The 22,673-nt window shown below is 40.5% G+C and overlaps 1 protein-coding gene across 11 annotated transcripts in view; it reads right to left on the bottom strand.

Annotated features, from left to right (window-relative positions):
* Positions 1 to 987: 987 nt before the first annotated feature.
* The window catches only part of huwe1 (HECT, UBA and WWE domain containing E3 ubiquitin protein ligase 1), a 63,915-nt gene continuing 42,229 nt past the window's right edge, over positions 988 to 22,673 (bottom strand). For 9 of the 11 annotated variants that reach the window (XM_056239272.1, XM_056239314.1, XM_056239293.1 and 6 more), the window contains 24 exons: positions 22,374 to 22,419; positions 21,328 to 21,684; positions 20,896 to 21,106; positions 20,108 to 20,232; positions 19,797 to 20,020; positions 19,290 to 19,684; positions 17,687 to 18,356; positions 16,200 to 16,878; positions 15,676 to 15,770; positions 15,405 to 15,561; positions 13,840 to 13,972; positions 9,058 to 9,263; positions 8,626 to 8,894; positions 7,291 to 7,393; positions 5,714 to 5,863; positions 5,386 to 5,631; positions 5,147 to 5,264; positions 4,266 to 4,406; positions 3,845 to 4,132; positions 3,647 to 3,752; positions 3,437 to 3,554; positions 3,173 to 3,354; positions 2,253 to 2,443; positions 988 to 2,041 (listed from right to left, as the gene is read on the bottom strand). In XM_056239272.1, coding sequence (XP_056095247.1) covers positions 1,939 to 2,041; positions 2,253 to 2,443; positions 3,173 to 3,354; positions 3,437 to 3,554; positions 3,647 to 3,752; positions 3,845 to 4,132; positions 4,266 to 4,406; positions 5,147 to 5,264; positions 5,386 to 5,631; positions 5,714 to 5,863; positions 7,291 to 7,393; positions 8,626 to 8,894; positions 9,058 to 9,263; positions 13,840 to 13,972; positions 15,405 to 15,561; positions 15,676 to 15,770; positions 16,200 to 16,878; positions 17,687 to 18,356; positions 19,290 to 19,684; positions 19,797 to 20,020; positions 20,108 to 20,232; positions 20,896 to 21,106; positions 21,328 to 21,684; positions 22,374 to 22,419 — 5,313 coding nt within the window. In that variant the 3' untranslated portion in view covers positions 988 to 1,938. The remainder of the gene's footprint in view (positions 2,042 to 2,252; positions 2,444 to 3,172; positions 3,355 to 3,436; positions 3,555 to 3,646; positions 3,753 to 3,844; positions 4,133 to 4,265; positions 4,407 to 5,146; positions 5,265 to 5,385; positions 5,632 to 5,713; positions 5,864 to 7,290; positions 7,394 to 8,625; positions 8,895 to 9,057; positions 9,264 to 13,839; positions 13,973 to 15,404; positions 15,562 to 15,675; positions 15,771 to 16,199; positions 16,879 to 17,686; positions 18,357 to 19,289; positions 19,685 to 19,796; positions 20,021 to 20,107; positions 20,233 to 20,895; positions 21,107 to 21,327; positions 21,685 to 22,373; positions 22,420 to 22,673) is intronic. The other 2 variants (XM_056239338.1, XM_056239322.1) reach the window with 2 other exon arrangements.

Here is a 22,673-nt window from a genome sequence, read left to right as displayed (position 1 = left end):
TAATGGATTAATTTTTACCTGAAAGAACATGTATGGAATTATTAGAGATGAATATACTGTATACATGTATTAACGAGATCACTGTACCCCCTCTGCTGGCCAACCTGAAAAGCAGAATATAAAGTCATAACTGATGGGTCAAATATCATAAGACATTTCTCTGGACGAGAAACGTGAAGGTAGCATAATTATTTTGTCCAACCTGGAAAATCCTTCTGGTTACACTATTTTAAGGTGTCTTTGTTATAGTGTAAATATACATTTGAGTACTGACTAATATTAATAGTTGGAATTGTTAGGAATATGGTATATTATAGAGTTTAGGGTTAGACATGTAATTATGCATAATTTACCATTATCGCTACAGTAAGTACATGTAACAAGGAAACTAAAACAGTGTTACCCCTCTTTTTTACAGCAAATCACATTGCATACAGCTTTAATGAGAATTAAAGCATGTACATGATGCAAAAGGCAGTTACTTGCAGGTGCATTATTTCCATCACTGTTAGTGCTGGAAATTAGACCTAGGTGTGAGACGAAAAACTAAAAAAATAAAATAAACTTTCATCTTTGGAGGCGGCATAACCGTGAGCTGTACGGACATTCTGATGGTTTAAATGGAATAAACAAAAGGATACATCTGAAAGACAGGCAATGATCACGGCTCCAACATCCTCTCTCACCTTTGATATCGCACTTTATGTTGAGAGGTGTCAGTCTAGACAAGTGGACTCCTGCTGTGTGGGGTGAGGAGGAGAAAGCAGGCGTGATGAACTGTATCCTAACAGCATGGACATTACTGGAAGCTCCAGATGGTCTGAGACACATTACACTTCACACCAGCTCCCATGCAAAAAGAGTTGAAGAGGGCAAGAACAAAGGCTAAAAAGCCTGTCCTAAAGGGCCAGTAAAGAAACACCCAAAGCAATAAATGTGAGATTCATGCAGGTGATCAATAACTGGACAGAATTCCTCATACATAACTCAGGATGAAGAATAGAGCTTTTAATACTTGGACCCCACAGCATGTGTCAAGTTAGTTTTCATGGACCTCCTCCATCAGTATATTTCTTAACATATAAATGATATTTGCTCCTGTTAGTGCAAATGTGTAAGGCATACATTGAAACAACTCTAGAGGACACAGTGGGCTCATTTTATGCATTTATTTATGTAGCAATTTACGTTCTGATTAGCTGCTGAGAGGCTGCATCAGCAGTTGGGTAATAACCGCACGTGTCTGAGCACACGCGGTTCAACGTCTCAGTCCTTCACTTCTTAAATCTGTGTTCCTCTCCAAAAATACCACAAAAGTTGCCTAAAAATGTCCCCGTTCTGAAAATCCCTGCACGTCTGCAATTTCACCAAAACCTCATTTCATGTTCTCGCCCTCCCTCCAGTATTCATGACTGCCCCTTCCCCCAAATTAAAGTTCCCATTTGCAAAGCTAGTGAGGTCACACATTAGCAACAGAGGACAATCAACTTTTTTCCCCCCGCCAGAGGGTTACAACCATCCTCTTTACACACACAAAACAGCCCTCTCCTTATTTTAACAGCCAGAGAAGAACAAAAAAGATTAAACAATAAACTCCCAAACCTTTTGTACAGAGAAACCAAACTAAATGGAGAAAATGTCTTTTACATTAGTCCGCAGATATCCTCTGTGATCCTCTCCCAGGCTCTGTAATTTTAATAGGGAAGTGAGACACACACGTATACCAAATACAGTTCGGTGTGTCAATGCGAGGCTCTGTGTGTAGTGGGCAATGTCAATACATCTCTATCACTCGTTTAGCCGTCCATCTGTTTGTTTTATGTGGATTAGAAGAAGGTCTTGGCCGTATGTATGATAGTGATGTGAATATGCATGTGTGTCTTAAGTTAACAACATGTAAGTCTACATCTGTGTGTGTGTATGCAGGTTTAGGAGTCTTTAGGCCAGTCCAAAGCCTTCAGAACATTCCTGAATGGCCAGCAGCAACATGTGTCTTAACTTCTCGTAGCTCTCATACGCCGGGAGGTCCAACTGGTTAAAGCTGGAAGGAGAGAGAAACAGAGGTGAAATAAAGCAATAAGAAACAAAAAAAAACTAATAAGCCACTTTTGATTGTGCAACTTCCATGCAATGTAGCAGCATATCTCATCCAATCAGGTTTTAGAGGTGCTTAATTACATGCATTATGGAATTTCAGAATGTGTTACATGAATACATTTGAATTGTGTTTTGAGGCAACAATGTTCATTTACCAAGTGTGTGCAGAGGGCAGGCGGTCAGTGGAGCGGTCATCTCGGTGGATCTGGAATTTCTGGATGCCATTCATTCCCTCCAGTGCAGCAAAGCCCTGCAGTGGCACTTTGGATGTGCCCGTAACAAACTGCAGGAATTTGGCCCGGTCAGCCTGATCAAAGGATCGTAATGCACGCCAGAACCACTGGATCTGTGTAGAGAAAGGAGAACAGAAAATTAAAACCAGGTAAAGAACAGCAAGATGTCTTAAGCCCAATTAACAGACAAACGCCAACAAACAAGTTGGCCGTTGGATTTAGAATTTTATGATATATAAACAAATATTTATGACAAGATATTTGCATGTTTTATTTTTACATAAAATATTAGTATGTATCCTTACATGTATTGAAAAATGTGGTTGTTAACAAATAGCTAAATGGGACTACGACAGTTGTCATGGACATTAAACACCATCACGCCAAAAAGGAAAACTCCTCTACTCATTAGTTCGCTTGTACATAAAGACTAAAAGAGAAGCTTAATGGTGGTGATGCCAGTGTGGTGTAGTTAGTATATAGCCTAACTTGTTTGTATTTAAACTTCCAAATTCATAAGTTGTTTGTTTCTGAAGATTTTCTTGATGAATAAAATGTGTAAGAATCATAAACTTATGTTGGTCACAGATCTTATTCCTTTTTTTTGAGAACCACCATGATGCCAAGTTCCGGGTTGGCCTACAAAAATGTGTCATCCCTGCCGCACTCTTTTGGCCACAACCTTTTTTCTTGCTTGTGTGGCAGCCGAAAAACTGCATCAGGAGGTGGTGAAAATAATGACACTTTATCATAGATCATGAAAAACTTCAGAAAGATATGCAGTGTTGAAGACAGTACAAAACAATAAAAATATTATTTCATGTCCTATGAGGTGTACATACCTGAATAGAACTGGACTGATATTTGTGGTATTCTGTATTGGCTTTGAGGTCGTCAATGTCGATGGTGGGCAGGCCGGAGATGAGCAGCTCCAGCTCTTGCTCAGTGAAGATGGAGATCAGTCTCTTGGGGATGATCTCATAGAAGCCCTCCAAGAAGGCGGCCAGCTGTTTACGGATCGCACCTAAGAAACAAAGATGTTTTAGCTTCCTGAAAGACCTCCCTCTTCTTCACAAGCAATGACATTTATTGAAGTGTATGCACACCTGTCATCTTCATCTGGCAGACCAGATGCACATATTCCTTCTTATTCTCTTCTGTGACAATGATGTTGCCACCATTGGCCTTCAAATCTCTCACTTCACACACACCAAACTCTTGGACCTGTGAACATATGAGGAAGTGATTATCATGCCTAACCCTAACACAACTATCTTAACTAAATAAAATATTTAAGTGCAAAATGCAGCCCATACCTCTGTGCTGAATGTCAGCTCGTAGCCCAGAGTGGACACATCATTCTCCAACAAGTAGACCAGACCCTGGAAGAAGGGATAGTCTTCGCTTTCCATGTCTGTATACCTATGACACAAAAAAAATCCAGCTTATTCTATATACATTGTAGAGATAATACAATCTAAATCACAATGGATGAGGATAATCCTTTCTGGTACCTGACGCTCTTGCCCAGGATGTGCTTGTAGAAGCTGCGTGTGAAGTAACACTCTAATAGTCTGTTGTCATAGACTGCTTTGGCCACCACACGTCCCACAAACTTAAAGTAGCTGAGATGGTTGGGGTTGCAGTGGGAGGAAGGATTGATGGTGTAGGTGACACGGTCACCGGGCGAGGTGCGGAACAGGGCATACATGGGGTTGAACATCTCTCTGGAGATGATCATGTACCACTCCCTTAACAGCCCACCTGCATCCTGACCCTCCTCACCTTCAAACACTATATACCTGTAGAGAAAGAGACCATGGGAATAAAAAAGAAAGAGAACAAACAACTGCCCTGCTCTTGCAGCTATCTGTAAAAAAAACCCTGTGCACATCGGTGAGAGAGTGTCAAAGTGAGAAAGCATGAGAGATTTACAGTCTGTTCTTCATGTCCTCTGGGCTCTTGCGGTGCAGCTCTCTGTAAGAATCTTCAAAGACGTGGTCTCTTCTCACATGGACGGCCATATCCTCTTTCCTCAGCCCCTCATCCAGACGCTCCAGCTCCTGGCGGAAATACCTGAGAGACACACTTATTAGATAAAGACTGCAAACAGAAAAATATCCATAGATCTCAGCTTTAGACTAAAAGGCCAGTGGAGAAGGGAAAAGAACAAAAAAAAAAGAATTTCTAAAAATCAATAAAACGTAGAAATTATATTATTATTAGTCTGTACTGACAATTTAACAGTAAAGCGCATTTTCAAGTTCTCATTATTACACAGTTATTAAAAAAAACTCAAGTAAAACATCTGGATTAATTCTCCATATCGATTTTTAACAGACTTTTTCAAACTAATTTATTATAACTTTCATATTACCTTGATTTTTACGGTAATGCTATCACAATTATGTATTTTTTTTGCATTTTATTAATAAGAACGAGTTTTTTTAATATTACAGTAAGAGGGGCCTTTGCATTTTTTCATTTTATTTTTTGTCATAATGTCAATACAATTATTATTATATTAAATATTAACAATAATGTTAAATAAATAAAAAAAATGCCAAAAAGAACCGTGATGTCCACTCGCTGAACAGCTCCAAAACAACTATTAAAAGCTCAATGTTTCAACCGTCAGGTCTTTATCAAGCACATATCAGGCAAAAAAAAAAAAAAAAAAAAAATCTAATTTCTTTTTTGCATTGTTTTTTATTTTAGTGTAAAATATGACCTAGGAAAATGTTCTTAATTGTCATGAAAATAATGTCAGCATTTCTTAATGTAAAAAAGTATAAAAGGCAGAAAAAGTATCTTACTTCCGCTTGACATCAAAGTCCAAGATGCGGATGTAGTCAACCAAAACGGCGAACGGCCCATCCGCCAGGTGAGTGGTGGACTGACGCAGGATCTGATTCAGCACTGTGCGGTGGGTCTCTGTTAACGGCAGAGAGAGTTCATATCGAGGACAGCTTTCATCAGCATGCATCATGTACTCCTCTACACTGTGTGAACTTCCATTAGGGACCACGCGACAGCTTGTGTTTGATTGACTAACCTGCAAAACGCAGGAACTTCTGTGTGTCTGGAGGCAGGTTGGAGGAGATGTGCATAGAGGAGGGCTCCCTGGAAAAGAAGGGGTCTAGAGAGGAGGGGGTGGCGGGGGTGAGAGGGGCAGGGGACAGTGGGGGTGGCTCGTCCTTGATGTGTGAAAGCTGGCTCTCCCGAGTGTCTCGAACCGGAGGTTTGCTTTCCCGCTCAGTGGCATGCACCAGGAAAAAGGCCTCCACTGCAGGCTGCAGCACTACGGAGGTACAAAGAGATTTGTTAAATTAAATAATTTCTTTTCTAAAAAATTATTTAAAAAAAATTAATTAATAAAATACCTAAAACTGCATGTTGGTCATGAGACTCTTCAAGTTCTTTCAGGCACTCCCCCAGCATGTCCCATAGCTCGTCTAACAACAGCTGCTCACTCAACAACGGCAGGTCAGGCAAACGTTCCTCCTGTTCCTGCTGGTTGCTGCTCTCTTCACCTACTCGCACACATAAACCATAATGTAACATGCATTCTATATAAACCAGTTATTTCAGACACTGATTTTTCTCAAGTTGCATCAATGCAGCACCAGGCATATAAGCCCTAGATAATGTGTTTGTAGATATTATTGTTTTGTAGAATAATTATGCATTCCAAGTCTGGCCTAAAAGAGTAATCTAATACTATATTAATGCATTCACCTACTTTATGATGCTTACATTGCAAAGCATCATCATACAAGTATATGACGGTACATCAATTATTTTACTTTTGAAGTTTACTTAAAGCTAAATATCCTATTGGCTTTTCCATATTAAGATTTGACTGAAATTACAGTACACTGCAGTTCAAAAGATTGGGATCGTCAGATTTAAAAAAAATGATTTTTAAAAGAAGTCTCTTATGCTAACCAATGCACACCAGCAACACAAATATTGACCTTAAACTTTTGAACAGAAATGTTAGAAATGTTATTTTATTATAATATTTTGTTTAAAACAATTATCCATATCCCAATACTTGGGTAGACTCTTACTTCCTAACCCTTGCTACGGTTGATCATCTTTGAATTGGAGCAATTTCGATTCCACTTATTGATTCCCAGTTTCAATTCCAATGAGGTACAAGTTCAAAATCAAACATTTAGATATCAAACAGTTACATTGTTGCAGCTCGATACGATGCATCATAATCAGCAGCCCAAAGAACACTTGTTGTTTTTGGTGTATTTTTTTTAAAGTAGGCAAAAGTTTGTACAAGCCTAACTAATATAAATGTCAAACATTAATGGCAAGTAAACAGTCAGTAATAAAATAAGAACAAAAAAACAAATTAGCAATAGCACAAAAAAACAACTGAACAAAGTTCAGGTACAGAAATTGAAATCAAATGCAATCAATTGTAAAATAACTGCATGGTTTTCTTTTTATAAATAACAGATTAATCCTTATTCAGCGAGTGATTTTCTTTTCTTTTGTTGTTTGACAAAGCAACAGGAATATTAGGTTGCTGTCACTTTAAAAGCTAATGCATAGATATAATATACTGATACACATGCGTTTTCTTTTTCTACAGTTTGTTTTCTTAAGACAAAACTGACTGTTAATGAGGATATTTTGACAATTTGGTGTCTGTTCAAACCCAAGATGATGCAAAAGAGAACTCAATTCAGTATTCGCACATTATAAGAGGTGACCACAAGAATCGATGAGTGGAATCGAAATGCGTGCGTCTTATTGACTCCAAGTTTCTCGGAAAATAGGAACCGGTTCTAAAATGGACCATTTTATTACCATTATAGACACTATAAATTATAGCAGTCTCACATGAGAACTTAGTAGTTCAGTGATTCATATGCAATAATTCCATGCACTGATGTTTCTATTGTGGTCATTTCACAGCTATTGTTTTACAGGGCCTTACCTAAGGTTGCCTGGTCCTGTTCTAGGGGTGAAGGCTGGTCCACATCCATGGGTGAATCATCTCTTTGAGCTGCTGGGGGCTCGGCAACAGAGTGCACCTCCGACTGAACCAGGGGAACCAAGGAATAGGATGAGATTCAATACAATTCCCCCGACAGAGGAGAAGAGACAAATAGTGTGTGTATAATGTAGGAAAAAAGATAAAATGGGGGTAGGCACAGACCGAAACTAGAAGCAGTGATAGAGACGGAGTATCATGCATCAAAACATTCAGACATTGGCAGGCAAAAGGGGGTTGGGATGGAGCTTTAGCAAAGCAGCACTGACAACCAGCCAAAAATCAAACCACACAAAAAGACAAAGCTACAGACGGGAGAGAATCAAAAAGCTGGATGCAACATTCAAATATCTGAAATGATGCAACATACATGCTTTGTGTGTTAAATGCAGCACAATGCAGTGGAAGGCAGAGGAGTAGAGAGGTGAGAAAGAGAGCTGAGGTTTAGAAAAGAGTCACTGGTAGGTCTTATGACAGATTTACTTGGTTTGACACTGGAAAACAATTGTGGGCACAGCGGAAGTTTTGTAACTTTTAAAATGGTGTCTAGGTATTTGATAAACAGAGCATTGAAGTGTATAGTTGGATGTATAGTTTTCATTTGAACTGGAAGCAAAAGGTTTACTAGATTCATTATATTTAACGAGTAATGAGGGCTTGGCGATATAGCTCATATTTGTGATTATGTTGGGGATATAAAATGAAGCATTCGAAGCATTACAGTAATTTTAATTGGCCTTTTTTGAGTATGAAAACTTTATGAAACGATTTTAATAGGCTCTCAGGTTTACATAGAAATGAGAAGTCTGAATAATCTGCATGAATTTCTAAATACATACTTTTGAACTTTCCATTTCAAAGAATGTGTTAAAAAAAGTAAATATTGCTGTCTATATATCATTTGTTAAATTGGTGCATTTAAATATAATTAATAATTATTCAATTATATAATATATTATTATTTTTGTTCATTTAGTAAAAAACACTATTTTACTACTTTATCTCAGATGTAATGAATTCAGTAAAAAAAAGACACACATTGAATAGTTAAATGGGTGAGAAAAATCGAGATTTGTAGCTATATCGCTGTACCCTGTGTATAATGCAGTATTACATCTAAATAAATAGAAAATAATAATAATAAAAATAATGTCAGTGGTGTCTACTGTGAGATATCATCACTACGAAATACACAGGGTATTATGAACATCATGGGTGTGTGTGATGGTGAGTACAGTCAGTAGCAGTCTGCCTGCTGTCAGTGCGGCCCATGCTAACCGTGGCTGCGCTGGCCGTGCCAGCGGGGGGGTTGTTGGTTGCAGAGGTACTGGGGGCAGACGATCCAGCCACAGCCACAGCAGCGGATGCAGCAGCAGCAGCAGCAGCAACAGCAGCAGAAGAGGATGCGGATGAAGAGGGTGGGGGGGCCTGCTGTAGACGGCGGGCCCTCTGCCCCTCTCTCACCATCTGAATGATGGCGTCCGCTTCAGCCTCTAGCTGACGGACCGCAGCCTGGATACTGCTGGCCGAGCCCAGACTGGTGGAACCTGGAAACAAATGGAGAATGAATCTAGATAGACCCGTGTACATAAAATAAGCTGTCTATAGAGCTCAATGGGAGATGAGACTCAATTGAAAGCTTCAATGTGAAGCGTGGAAATGTTCTTAAAGGATTAGAGGATGCCTCTGTGTTAAAAGAGAGTGACTTACTCAGTCTTCCTCCTGTCTGCTTAGCTTTCTTGTTAGCACGCCGTGTGTCTTCTCTAAGCTGAATAATGACCTGCAGAACACGCAGGAAAAACTTCTGCGTGGAGGTCTTGGAAGTGAGCGAGCTCATGCAGGGCAGCTGCAGCTCACGGCCACCTAACGTGCGCTTCTGAGCAGCCACAATCACCACACTCTCTGACCCATCAAACCTGTAATCCATTCAGACCCAAGGAAAAGGACAAGTATGGTTATTGTTCAATGTTACCCCATTCAGAAGAATCTTTTATCTAGGGAGTTTCTTTAAATTATTTAAAATGTGATTGGACCCTCCAAGTTTTCTACAACCAGCTTAGATCCAGAGGTACATTACCATTCAAAAGTTTGGGGTCAGTAAGATTTTGAAAGAAATTAATACTTTGATTCAGCACGGATGCATTCATTCGATCAAAAGTGATAGAAAATGTATACATTTATTAAAAAAAAATAATAATCTTTTGAATATTCTATTAAATCAAAGAATCCTGAAAAAAAAAGTACCATGGTTTCCACAAAAATAAGAAGCGTTTCTTGAGCACCCAAACAACATTAGAATGATTTCTGATTATGATTCCTTAATTAAATTCAAGTACTGCGTTTTTAAAAAGAAATCAAGTAAAAATTAAAGTTTGGGCTTGTTCAAAATCATGTCAATTTTGTGATGATATCTCAAAGCAAACAATAGTTAGGGTATTTGGAAACATGGTGGCCTTTTATTCAAAAGTACAAAAAACTCTCCAAACAAGTAGGGGTGGGCGGTATGACCAAAATTGTGTTTCACGATATAGTTATTTATATATGTAGTTATTCTCGAAAAATCGACAAAAGGGGTTTTGTATAATAGATAACCCAAATACTTTAGAAATGAAAAGAACTTCACCTTGCTCGATTTTTCTTTGGTAAATTATTTCTTTGGTAAACTATTTTGATAGCTAAATATAGTAAACAAAACACACTCATCAACTTTTAGATAAACTTCCCATAACTGATTAGCCTGGCTAACGCCAGACCCAATTCTCGTTGAGACTTGGGTCTGGGAACCACATGTACATTTTCTCGTATTTGAGGCGTGGTTTACGAATGTCCGGCGCCGTTTATTGGGTGCTAAGAATGTCTATCAAATGCGCCTGTATGTAGCTCATAGCCAATCGTTTCAATTATACCAGATGACGTATGCAGAGCGACAGAAATTAGACGAGGAAGAAGACGATGGCCGATGGGTCAGAGATTTATGTGTACACGATGGTGTGTATCTAACGGCCGTTTCACACCGCATCCGTGAATATGTTAATCAATGAGTGCATTCACACCGGGAGCAGGAGGAGGAGCGTGTGAGCGTCGAGCAGGAGCGTTGCGTGAGCAGCGGTGAAGCGCGGGTTTCGGTGTCGAATCTGTTTCTGCTGCACTTCTCCACGCTCAATTAAAGTGAAAGCACACTTTTGATGGACAAAAATAAATATGATTTCACACAAAAAGTGGCCAAAATGCACAGAATAAGCATGTCTAGTGAGTTTTAACAAGAACTTGAGTAGGCAAATAAAAGAAAATAAAGACTCTAAAATATTTATAGAAGATTTAGGCTACCCGGTAAAAACTTGTTTTTAATTATTCAGTTTGGGTGAAAGTTGTGTAGGCCTATTATATATATATATATAAACTAAAGTAAACTAGCCAGAAAATATTATATATAAGCGTTCTTTTAGTTTATGTAACACACAGACAGCTACAAGCTAGCACAACCCAAATCAAACCCGAGTGTGTGGTTTATTTGTGTGTTTTGTTTTTTATCCGCGGAGTTGCAGTCTTGTAAACATATCGAAAGTATGAGTGAAACTAATAGTTTGGAGCCATTTTCTGGGTTGTTTTGTTGTTTAACATTTAACTTATATGCGAATGTTGTACACCACAACATTACAAACTTTCAAGACTATCAATGTTATAAAATGACCAGCTTCTAAAAACAAACGTTGTCTTTGTAAAGAATTGCTAGCTTATATTATGTAGCCTTGGAGCCGCTGCTGTGACACTGTACAAACGCTTCCAGTGTGAATACTCTCGCGCAGCTGCAGTGACGATGTACTAGTTACGCTGACGCGCTGCTCAAGTGCCGCTCACGCTTGCGATATGAAACCTATGTGTGAAACGACCAGGCTGCATCGAAAGGTAACTCAGCGTCTGCTGCCATGTTGGATCCATAAGTATAAACAAACTGCTTCGGTGTGTCGCATAGAGGTCGTCATCGTCTTGCTGCTCCCTCCCCGTTCTGTGATTGGTTCCCTAAAGGAGGCGAAAATCTGGTCCATGGTATCCATACTGCCTTTCAGTGTGAATAAAATCGCGCTGCGGGAAGGCAGCATGGGGAAACCCAGACTAATAACTGATTGATATTAAATACAACTCACTTTATTTAAACTTTAAATAAAGTGTTGCTAAATAATTTTTCAATCTCATGCATTGCTTTACTTTATCAATCAGTTTATAATATCTGAATATTTTATATTGAACTATTCTATTCATAATTAATTAGTTACTTCCTTTTAATTTTGTAGGATATTAGTAATACTAGTTATGTTTAAATGTGTTCCCCGGTACATTTTTGCCATGTCTGCTTATTATAATGCGTTTTTAAGGGGCTTGTTTTGCTCTTTTTGTTATATCTGGCAACCTGTCACCTGGAGCTTTAATCAAGAGAAGTTCAGAAGTGTCAAGTTCATCAAGTTCAGAAGTGACTAGAAGGAGAGCAGCAGTATGAAAACCGAACAGCAGCTACTGTTAGTGTTGAAGTAGTTTAAATTATACACACCTTGTAACTGCGTCATTTTTTTACCATAGCCCAGTGAACACTGACACAGTGGTTAATTTGAGTGTCAAGTTGTAATCACGGATCGAATCAAAGGAAGATTTTATTAGCTGGTTCAGTGGCCAATTGTTTGGAGTTAGAAATATATAACTCGCGCTGCATATTTAGTCATTTTGCCTCAGATACAGGATTATAACAGGCCTACTGTTTATTACCACAGCAACCACTTGCGTGTCATGCTGAATGCAATTTTCGTTTTTAAAAAGTAACTATACACAAGAGACGGAAAGATGCAGATAACTATACATTACTTAAAGTCCCACTCCGATCATATTTTTGAGCTATTTTTAAACATTCCCAGTGGTCTTTAAATTATGATTATGCCATTTTTAGCCAAAATCACAAAACCTGTGCCGTTTTCTGGGACTTTGCTTCAGCAGAGCGGCAGTAGCTCATTAGAAATTCGCCTCTGCGTTGTGGGCGGAGCCGTTGGCACGGAGACGACCCTCCCCCTCCCCGTTGCTGAGAGCTCTGTCTCTCCCGCTAGCTTAAATCCCCAAACTGTCAATACCGGTGGAACAAAAATGGAGAACAATATTGGAGCTATCCAGCCGTACAGTTTTGAGCCAGATGCCAGCTCGGACGAGGAACAAGAGGACGTACATAGATCTAGTCGTCGTCTACAAGTGGATGTATCAGAATGGTATTGTTTTTGTAATCTCTTGAATTGACTATTTCAGGCCAATAACTCCTAATAACATGTTAGTAAATAAATATGTTTGTGGACATGCTCCAAACATTTAGTCAGATTAACCTTTTTGAAGTTGATAGTGTCTTGATGGAAGGCACTGCATCCGGCTTCAAAAACAATTTATTGACGAAGCCCATTTTCTTCTCCTGCCAGTTGGTGAAACAGTCTTCTGTAAAGTGCTGAACGCAAACCGATGTGTGGTTTTTAACATTGCCGTGACCAAGGAACGTAATCCATCTATCTCTCACAGCAACATGTTTTGGTAAAGCATGAAAGCTAATACCACTATTTCTCCTCTTAGCATTGCAACCCGCTACCGCACATAGGTGTTGATCCGCCATCGTCTTCTCTACTCCTCAGAACCTGAGCGGGCGTGGCGGGGAGTATGAGCTTGTGGCCCCGCCCAGTGGAGTTACTACGTCACAACTCCAGTCTATTTCAAACGGCATTTTTGCGTCTGCTACTGATTCACAGCCATTTGAATGTAGAAATACTCAGAAATACAACTTTGAGCTTATTTTTCTAAAGATATGTCCTCTAACATAAGAAAAATGCCACAAGAACATGTTAACACCTAGAAAAACATTATTTTCATCGGAGTGGGTCTTTAAGGTTATTTCTATTCGTTACGACCTTGATATAAGAAATGTTGTCATCAACTTCATGCTTTCCCCGTTGCGAACGTGCACTCCTCTAAACTGTAGTCTACGGGTGCAGCACTGCTCTAGTTGACGGCTGCGCCTTTCCCCCCGAAAATATCACGTTAACAACAACCCTTTAGAAAATGCAATTCTTTTGTGGATCCTCTTGATCTCCTTTCTCCATGTTTCTTTGACAAATCTCAGTGTCTCAGTCTAACGCAAGCTGCACGGGAGTTAACGCCCACTTATTTACATGTCGCGGTATACACGGAATAAAAAAATCTGTTACAGTTGACATTTTCTACCGCGGTAACGATATATATATCATTTTCGATTTCATGCCAACTTTAAAGGCTATTATTCACTTAGGTCTATTATTATTCCCACAATTATTTTATTTTTTTATCAGATTACTTGATTAAACGTCAAAATGTTTGTTTTACTGTATTTTTAATCAAATCAATGGAGCCTTGGTGAGCATAAGAGACCTTTTTCAAAAGAAATCTAACCGACCTCAAACATTTGAATGGTAGTGTAGGTAGAAACATTAACGTCACCTGCTGGTCATCTTGCCCTTGAGGCGTGTGGTGATGGATGGGTCATCATGAGAAGCTTCAGGAGACTGAGCATCAGCACGAGCTCTTCTCTGCTGCTCCAGGTTATACTCCCTCAACTCTGCCAGTAAAGTGCCTGAAAAAAAAAGACCACACAGCGATTCAGTTTTGCAAATTATGAAAACTAGGGATGCACGATATAGGATTTTGGCCGATATTCGATATGCCGATATTTTCAAACTAATTTTGCCCGATGCCGATACCGATACCGATATATTTGTATTTTTTTTAAGTGCAAAAAAAGCTTATTAAAGCTTCTATTAATGTTCTCAGTCAAGAGCAGTGAGTGATTTCCTCTGTGTTTTGTTGTTTTATTAAAATTAACGGGATAGTTCTCCCAAAAATTTAAATTGTCATCATTTACTCTCTCAAGTTTCTTTCTTCTGTTGAAATTATAAAAGTTATTTGGAAGAATGTGGCTAACCAAACAGTTGCTGTACTCCAGTGACTTCCATAGTATATTTAAGCACAAGAAAGAAATGAATCCAGGTTTGAAACAACATTAGATAGACAGAATTTTTATTTCTGGGTGCAGTATCTCTTTAAAGACAAGCGGCAGAATATTATTACTGTCTCTTTAAGAACTGCACGCGAGTAACGCGACGCGTCTAATATACACGCATTTGACAAGCAGATTTTCTCTGTTTGCTTTCACTTTAGACATAACCAACTTTGTTTATGTAAACCTTGTGTGTATTTGACAGTATCAGCGCAATAAGACTCGAAAGATTAGTCCAGTATGCAGGCGCTGTGACAGGCTTTTAGTTCCTGTGAGCGTCGGGTGTAACGCGCTCAGAAAAGCGGATGTTAGAACAGCGCATCAGCACGTGAATGACATGTTTACCTAGCAAGACTTTGACGCACATGCAAACAATGAACTTTTGTGAATTGCGGTGTCCCGTGAGTGTAACTCTACCTCTGCGTTTACATGTGATGTGATGTGAATGTACGTCGCGTTGTACAGTATGTTGAGATGAAGGCGCCAGAATTGAACTGATAGAATGCACGATACTATGATTTTTCTTCAAAAGCAGATAGTGGAGACATTTTAATCGTCCACGATCAAAAACCGTGAGACGCACAGCACACCCCTAGTCGGAAGTTTAAGTTGCTGGCGCTCATGCTTCGTTCACGGTCGTCACGTGCGCATAGGAAACACGCCACCCTATCGGCAAGACTCATCGGCAGAAATATTCATATCGGCCGATGCCGATGATGGTCATTTTAAGCTTTTATCGGCCGATACCGATGTTGTCCCGATATCATCGTGCATCCCTAATGAAAACTAAGCTGCAAAACAGCCTATTCATGGTGGTGATGATGAAAATCATGAGCACAATAGCGCATGCCTGGACAGCTACATTTAAATAGAAATGCATATTCAATATTCAGCATCTTAACCAGCCCTAACGAGCATCTTAACCAGCCCTCCCAAGATTTCTGACCATACAGAAATCTTGGATGTATAGTACCGAAAAAGGGCAACAAAATCCTGATGAGGTACAGACCGATTTGTTTGCAGAGAGTGTATCCGAGGTGACGTGCCCCACTGAGCAGAAGTTTGAGTACAGTGTCTCTGGTTAGTCCATCCCCTCTTGACAGCTGCAGCAGGATGTTGGCCGCATCCTCTAGACCTTCCTCTGAACACGAGTGGGATGTCAGCACCTGGACACAAACCACAGGGGGTAACTAATCAGACTGCTGAGCTGGGTCAAAAGAGCCAAGGGTTAGGAGAACCAGACACGAGGCGACATATGTGCATGCACTATCATTAAATACCTCCACAGAGAGCTGCAGTTGTTTCTCCGTTAGTCCAGTAGAGGCAAGTTTGGTTTCAATGTCCGTGCTGCTCACTGCCACCTTCTGTTTTCCAGCTAAAATAGTGAGATAAGGTGAAATACTGTACTGCCAGAGGCCCGAACAATTGACTGGTCAATAGCAGCATTAGGCCTATACAAAATTACTTGCTTTCAGAATGACCTTTAAAATGTATAGAAGTGTATACATGGATATCTTCCATATAAATTTGTGGTCTTTTTTAGTTATTGCTAATATTGAACAAATGTTAACCAGAATGGCAGTGGTGCATTAATACTGTTGTAATGAGGTCACAAGTGTGTGTTTATATAGTATTTTACAACGGCTTTGAACGTGGCTCAGACAATCATAATCAAGGTGCGGAACTATCCGTTTTGTAATAATAATTTCAACTTAGTGGAGACTGTAATTAAGAATAACACAAAACAGCTGGTATTAATCCATGTTTTTAATCTATTATGTTTCAAACGCTCAGTCAGACTCACCAGCAATATTGCCAGAGGTTGAGGTGCTGCCTGCAACAACAGATACCATAGTTGCTGGTTGAGAGGGCAACAGCCCTATTGAACTCTGCGTGGTGCCCACACCTGCCACCGCTGAGATGGTCCCTGTTGTGGTTTGAGTGGGAGGTGCAGATGGTGTGGCAGTTGGGGCCTGAGGCACTGGGTGGCTGGCTGGAACCTCTGTGGCCTTGTTGTCAGGTAGAGCGATGGAGATCAGAGAGAGCAGGCGGAGGAGTTTCTCAGTGAGGAGAGAACTGCGGCGGATCACTGGGTGGGACAGCATGTTCATCAGCTGGCCCAGCGGAGACGCCTCAAGGCTGAACAATGCACCCTCTGTCTCACCAGCACCCCCTAGAGGCACAGTCTTCATGGAGGCCTTGCCCTTTCGGCTCACATTCATGTTGTCCAGCTTGACCAGGAGATCCCAGAAGTCAGTGGAGATGCCCAGGGACTGTGGTGTAACCGAGCAGGCGCTCAGGGAATTGTGGGTAGAAGTGGGATTGCTTGGAATAGCTGAGGAGTTACTCTGACTGGTGCCACCCGACCGGCAGCTTGCACTCGCGGTCGGTGTTAAGCCAGCACAAAGACGAGTGTCCAACTCAGATGAAGAGGCGGACAAGGGATCTTTACAGCGTTGCTGAGTGAAGTGACTGGGAAATACCTACAAAAAATATAAGAGAGATACAAAGACTTAAAAAATAAAGCAGGGCTTGACAGTGCAAGCGTTTCACTTGCATTATGCAATAGATGTTTACTAACTGTAAAATGTATTCAGGAGCATGCGTGTCAAAAAGTGCGATTATTAAACTTGATTTTAAGTTATTTAGTTAAATATGAGTGCTGCGAATAGTGGCACTGTTGCACGTTCTACAAGCTTGTAGTTTCAGAGCAGATCCCAACAATGAATAGTGCATTTATGCCAATAGATTGCTTATAATCTACTGTTGATGACAATGTTTACATTTTAATATGTTGTAGATGGTTTAAAGAATGCATATTGTATATAATATAAATATGCATATCTTTTTGAGCGAGCAGGCAGCAATAGTAAAGCATAAACATTTTAAAATAAGAGTATCAGTGTATTTTAGCTTGTTTATAATTAAACATTATGAATAAATATTTTTTTCCTGTTTTGTATTTTGTGTTATTTTGGTTACACAAACGGTATCTGGCATTCGATTCAACATATATTCTTCCCATCACAGGAAGGAAAGACTAAGAACATTAATTAACACATTCAATTATATAGATATTACTTTTATCAGCACAATAATCTTTTTTATACAGTTGTTTTCTTGTATCCCTTTAATAAGGAAAATCACATTATTTGATATTTTTAATGTGCTCCTTAACAGAGGAACACATGTGCTCCTTGGGGAAAAAAGCTAAGTGTCAAGACCTGTAACACAGTGACAAAGGATTTCACTAAAGAGCAAAACACCCTGTAGCTAAAGGTTCTCTCTTACCTTGGCTAGTTGGATGAGGGTATCCAGTACATGTCGACAGACAACCGGAGCAGCCTGTGGGTGAATGTGAACAGTTGATCCACCTCCTCCACTTGCACATGCTACTCCCGTTCCTGCCACTCCACCTCCGAGCCCTCCCGAGCTCATGCCCCCTCCTGTTGAATGCCTCTCCGTGTGTTTCCTGCCTGACACCCGCTGGATCTGAAATATATTGGTCCTGCATCCCAGAGCTGCATCCATTGACACAGAGAGCCAGGAGAGCTGACTAGAACTACGCGACTCCACTCTGTTCAACAGCTCCAAAGAGGAAGATGATGAGCAGGACGATGACGAAGAGGCTACAGCAGTCTGCGAGGATGAAGAGGAACCCTTTCCTCCGCTGGAAGAGCCCTGGCCTAGTGAGCGCTTGCCACGGGACTCCTCCAGACGTGTGCTCTCCAAGCACAGCTCGCTCTCGCTGCTGCGCTGCAAGATAGACAGAAGGCTGCGGATGACCCAGCCACGTGTCTGAGAATGGTAGCACAAGTTACGCAGCACTCGGTGGAGGCGGCTGGTATTAAGCTTGGGCTCATCCACAAACAGCAGCACTAAAAGGCAGGACAAAGCCTCGTGGTCCAACAAGAGACGCCCCCGCAGGCGCAGGAGAGAATCGACGTTAGAACTAGAGGGCCTAAATTTTAAAATAAACAAAAGATGAATTAGAGATATTAAATGTAACTGTCCACAAACAAATACTGCTTCCATCAGGGCTCTTTCGCATTTGTGAATAAAAAATAGATGTGTGCAAACTGTAAAATGTATTTAGGAGCAAGTGTGCAAATAAAAAGACCCCCCAGGTTCAGTATAAAAAAAAAACGACTTATGAAATTTAAGGTTATAAAAAAATCTCTTAAATCTGTGATGGGAAACAGGCATGGGTCAAACAAAACGGAGGCTAGCTCAACCCTCCCTCCTCCTCATCCCGTCCCCTCACCCTCCCTTCCGTTGCACACGCACTAACCCCCCAACCCCCACCCCCAAATCATTCTTGTTGTTATTGGCTGGAACGCTGTTTGTTATGTTTCGTGGTCCAGGTTGGACCAGTTTGTTTTTGTTGCCATTTGTGGAGCCTGGGGTGTCTACAGAGACCGTGTTTTTTTACAGTAAGTTCAGGGGACAGGCAGCTAGCGGATAGTGAGGAGATGTTTGCTGTATGAGACAAAATGTTTCGGCCTAAAAAACGCATGACATCGCTTAGAGCACCTTTAATTAACATATATTACTTAATATATAGATTTCTCTAGTATCACAATCATAATCTGTGTATCACAGATTAAATTATCAAAGTACATAATTAAATACAGTTTGAAGCAGAAATGTTTAAAAACCTACTTTTTGTATTCTAGTATCACAATCATAATCTGTGTATCACAGTTTAAATTATCAAAGTACATAATTAAATACAGTTTGAAGCAGAAATGTTTAAAAACCTACTTTTTGTATTCTAACAGTAAATCAATCTGCTTGCATTTCCAGATCGTCCCTAATTTTTTCAACTTAGTAGGACATATACTCCTTGGGGGGGGGGAAGTAAGCATCAGGCCCTGTCCATCATCACACTCACCGGCTGTGGTTGGCACTCCCTCCCATTTGAAATGTCCCTCCTCTTTGCACAGCCAGCCGGGTGTATTGTACTCCACGGTTGCCACCGAGACGGCTTGTGAAAGCGGGTGAGCGTAGGATGGCAGACAGCGCTGAGGAGGAACTGTGACCGAACAACCGCTCATGCATCAGTTGTCTCTGCCTGGCCTCTTGTTCCCTGCGCAGTGCTGCAGCTTCTGCTGCAATATCTGGGGGCATTACTGCCAGCACGCTGTCCTCCATGTCCTCCAGAACGGATCGCCGCAACTCAGAGGGAAGGGTCTGGATGAATGTGACAGGGTCCAAAGGTTGATCGCCTTGTGGGGGTTGCTGGGATAACTCTCGACGCTGCTGTTCCGCCCGTTGCTGAGCCAAGACCTGATAATTGTTTTTTTTTTTCAAAAAGACGTTCGTCACACATCACATGTTAGGATAACTTTTTTTGTTCAGACAAGTTATTTAAAGTATTTTCACAATTGTTCACTAATACCTCTTCCTGAATTGCAGGTGGGAGAGCTGCTAGGAATTCTGGGCTGACCTCTGTCAACCCTGGCCCTCCACTCAACACAGTGCTAGCTGAGGGTGTCAGCGTGGAAGTGACAGGAGGCCGAGAAGGAGGTCTGATTCCCAGTTGGTTCTGCAGCACCTCTCGACGGATGTCTTCAGGCAGTGCAGCCAAGAAAGACGGGTCCACTCCTTCTGGCAGACTGATGCCTGCAATGTAGTGACAAAAAAAATATGTATGATACAAAGTTGAGGTATGGCTCTATATCCATCATCAATCTGTGCTGAAACACCGACCTGCCAGAGGGTCATCCTCCTCATTGCTGGTGGATGGGAGGGGCTCCTCCTGGATGGCTTGTGATTGGCTATCAGCACTGTCACTTCGAGGCATGGTCTCACCAGGAGACGAAACAGAAGTTGAGCTGAAATAAAGATAATAAAATGGTAAGAATTCAACAGTAATATTTCTTTTACTAGTGTATTAAAAAATCATGTAAATTAAAGAAAAAAATAGATAAAAGAATGGAAGCTAGCTCCTAACAAGTGACTGGCCTATACTTTAACCAATATTTAACCATTTGAGACCATCATCATAGGCCAATAACAGACTTGGCTTGACAAGTCAAGGCCTAAAAGTCTGATAAAAGATCTGACAATTATGTAAGCTCCAATGTCTAAAATCTTGCCAACAGATGTGTACAGTTTGCAAATATTTTTAGTGAATTGACCAAATTTTGTGTAAACTTATTTGCCACCGAAAAAAAACCCCATTATACCAGCTACTCAGTTACAGATTAAAATTTTTATGAAAATAACAATAACATAGTAATAAATATATTATTACGGTTATATAATTATTGATTTTTATAAATATATAATATATATCATGAGTAATAAAGATAACAAATAGACTTAATAAAAATAAAGGCTGTAATAAAAGCTGAACACTACTCCTTAGATAAAAAAAATAAAGGCTATAATAAAAGCTGAACACTACTCCATCTGTTTATCTAAGGAGTAGTGTTCAGCTTTTATTACAGCCTTTATTTTTATTATCTATGAAGTACTTTGGTTCAAATACTTACCCTGTTTCTGCATCTGTTTGCCTGTCTGTGAGGCCACTGTCACCACTTCCTGATAGTTCCTGAGACATGTGATTGGGTGGAGCGGAGCTGGCAGCCGGCTCTTCCTGCGTTCCTGAGGCGGGACTGCTCGTATCCATGGGTGAACCCTCAAGCTGAGACACACCCACTGGCACAGGCTCTGAACTTTCAGCTATATCTGGACTGAGAGAAGCTGAGAAAGACAGCAGGGAAAATAAACCTCATGTTTGCATCTGGTAGACAATTCAACAAATGCAATGTACAAATGGGGAACTGTACATGCAGTAGAATGCAGTGGGATTATACAACAATTTTGGCTCGGCCTCTTTAAAAATAATTTTGTTGCTGCATTTTTTTACTCCAATGAACCACAGTGAGTAAAATCTAATTTTACAGGATTCAAAGTTAATCTACCTTCCCTGACTGCATCCAATGCTCCTCCTCCTCCTCTCTCACCAATAGTGGGTGCAGGCGACATTTCCATCTGAGATGCTTCTGCCTCACAATTCGCCCTATCAGGTGCAGAGAGCTGAGGAAGCCCAGCCCCCACCAAGGCTCCATGAGAGTCAGGATTGGAGTCAGCTAGCAGCAGCTCTGTGATTGGCTGGTGCACCTGCTGACTGATTGCTGTTTCCAGAGACACGAGGGCTTGCTCGTGGGGGGCAGGGGTGGTTGGGGTGACTTCTCCTGATGGGGGCGCTGTGAGGAAACCCTCAGAGGTGCGTGGAGGGTCCAGACAGGAGGACACCCCACTCTGGGCCTGTTCTCCTTCTGACCAGATGATAGAATGAAGAAACAAAATGAGAATCAATTAAATTAAATAAACATGATAAATGACATTGTAGCTCAGTCGTAGAAGTTAATGCGAAGCCCGGACATGTAATTGAGGGTCTGCAGTGAGGAAGGCAGTAAATTGTATAGTTATCTCCTTCGAGGGCCACACTATACTGATCCCCAACAACAACACAACTTACTACCTCACCACAACACAGCCACTGTGGTCACATACAAATAGAGATAACTGCATTTAAACATATTACAGCCACAGGCAAAGAATGAACAAATAATGTGTTCAAAGATGTGTTCATGATGCAAACCTATAAATAATTGAGCAGTTGCCTAGAAACAATTGTGTTTGATTGAGCAATTGATTGTTGCCTAGCAGCAGTTGCCACAGCGATGAAGGTAGGCAGGAAGATCATCCAGTTGTCGAAGTGGTTACCGTGGGAAAGACAGTAGACTGTATAGTTATCTCCCAGATCTGGTGTGATCCTAAAACTATACAAACTACTACCTCAACCCACAGCCCACATAAGAACTCATCCAGAATCCTGGATCTTCACATTTTCACATTCAAGAAACAAAAAAGTTTGACTTCCATTTATGTGCTCAAAGAAACCGCAAATGCACAAAAGAACTATTATATATATATAAAAACTGCAACCATGCAATGTTTTTACCTGCAGCATTCTCTCCAGCTCCATTGACTGTTCCAATCCCAGAGCCCTGCGAAAAAAACAAAAAAACAATTAATCCACCCTTACGGTGAAATTTATATTAAATGGGGATGTAACCTGCGCCCTGGCTGACACCCATGGCCATGCCATAAATCAATACTGATTGTATTCAATTAGTAATGGATGGTATGACAGAAATCTTATATCATGTATATAAATCAAAAAATGTAAGAAATCTATTTTTCCCCCCACATTATAGTAAATCAAAAGAGCATTCATAAATGAATATTAAGAGTGGCATCA

This window comes from Rhinichthys klamathensis, unplaced genomic scaffold (genome assembly GCF_029890125.1).
Source record: "Rhinichthys klamathensis goyatoka isolate OS25496 unplaced genomic scaffold, OSU_Roscu_1.1 h1tg000020l_1, whole genome shotgun sequence".
Classification (NCBI taxonomy): Eukaryota; Metazoa; Chordata; class Actinopteri; order Cypriniformes; family Leuciscidae; genus Rhinichthys; species Rhinichthys klamathensis.
This window is presented reverse-complemented; position numbering and strand designations above follow the sequence as displayed.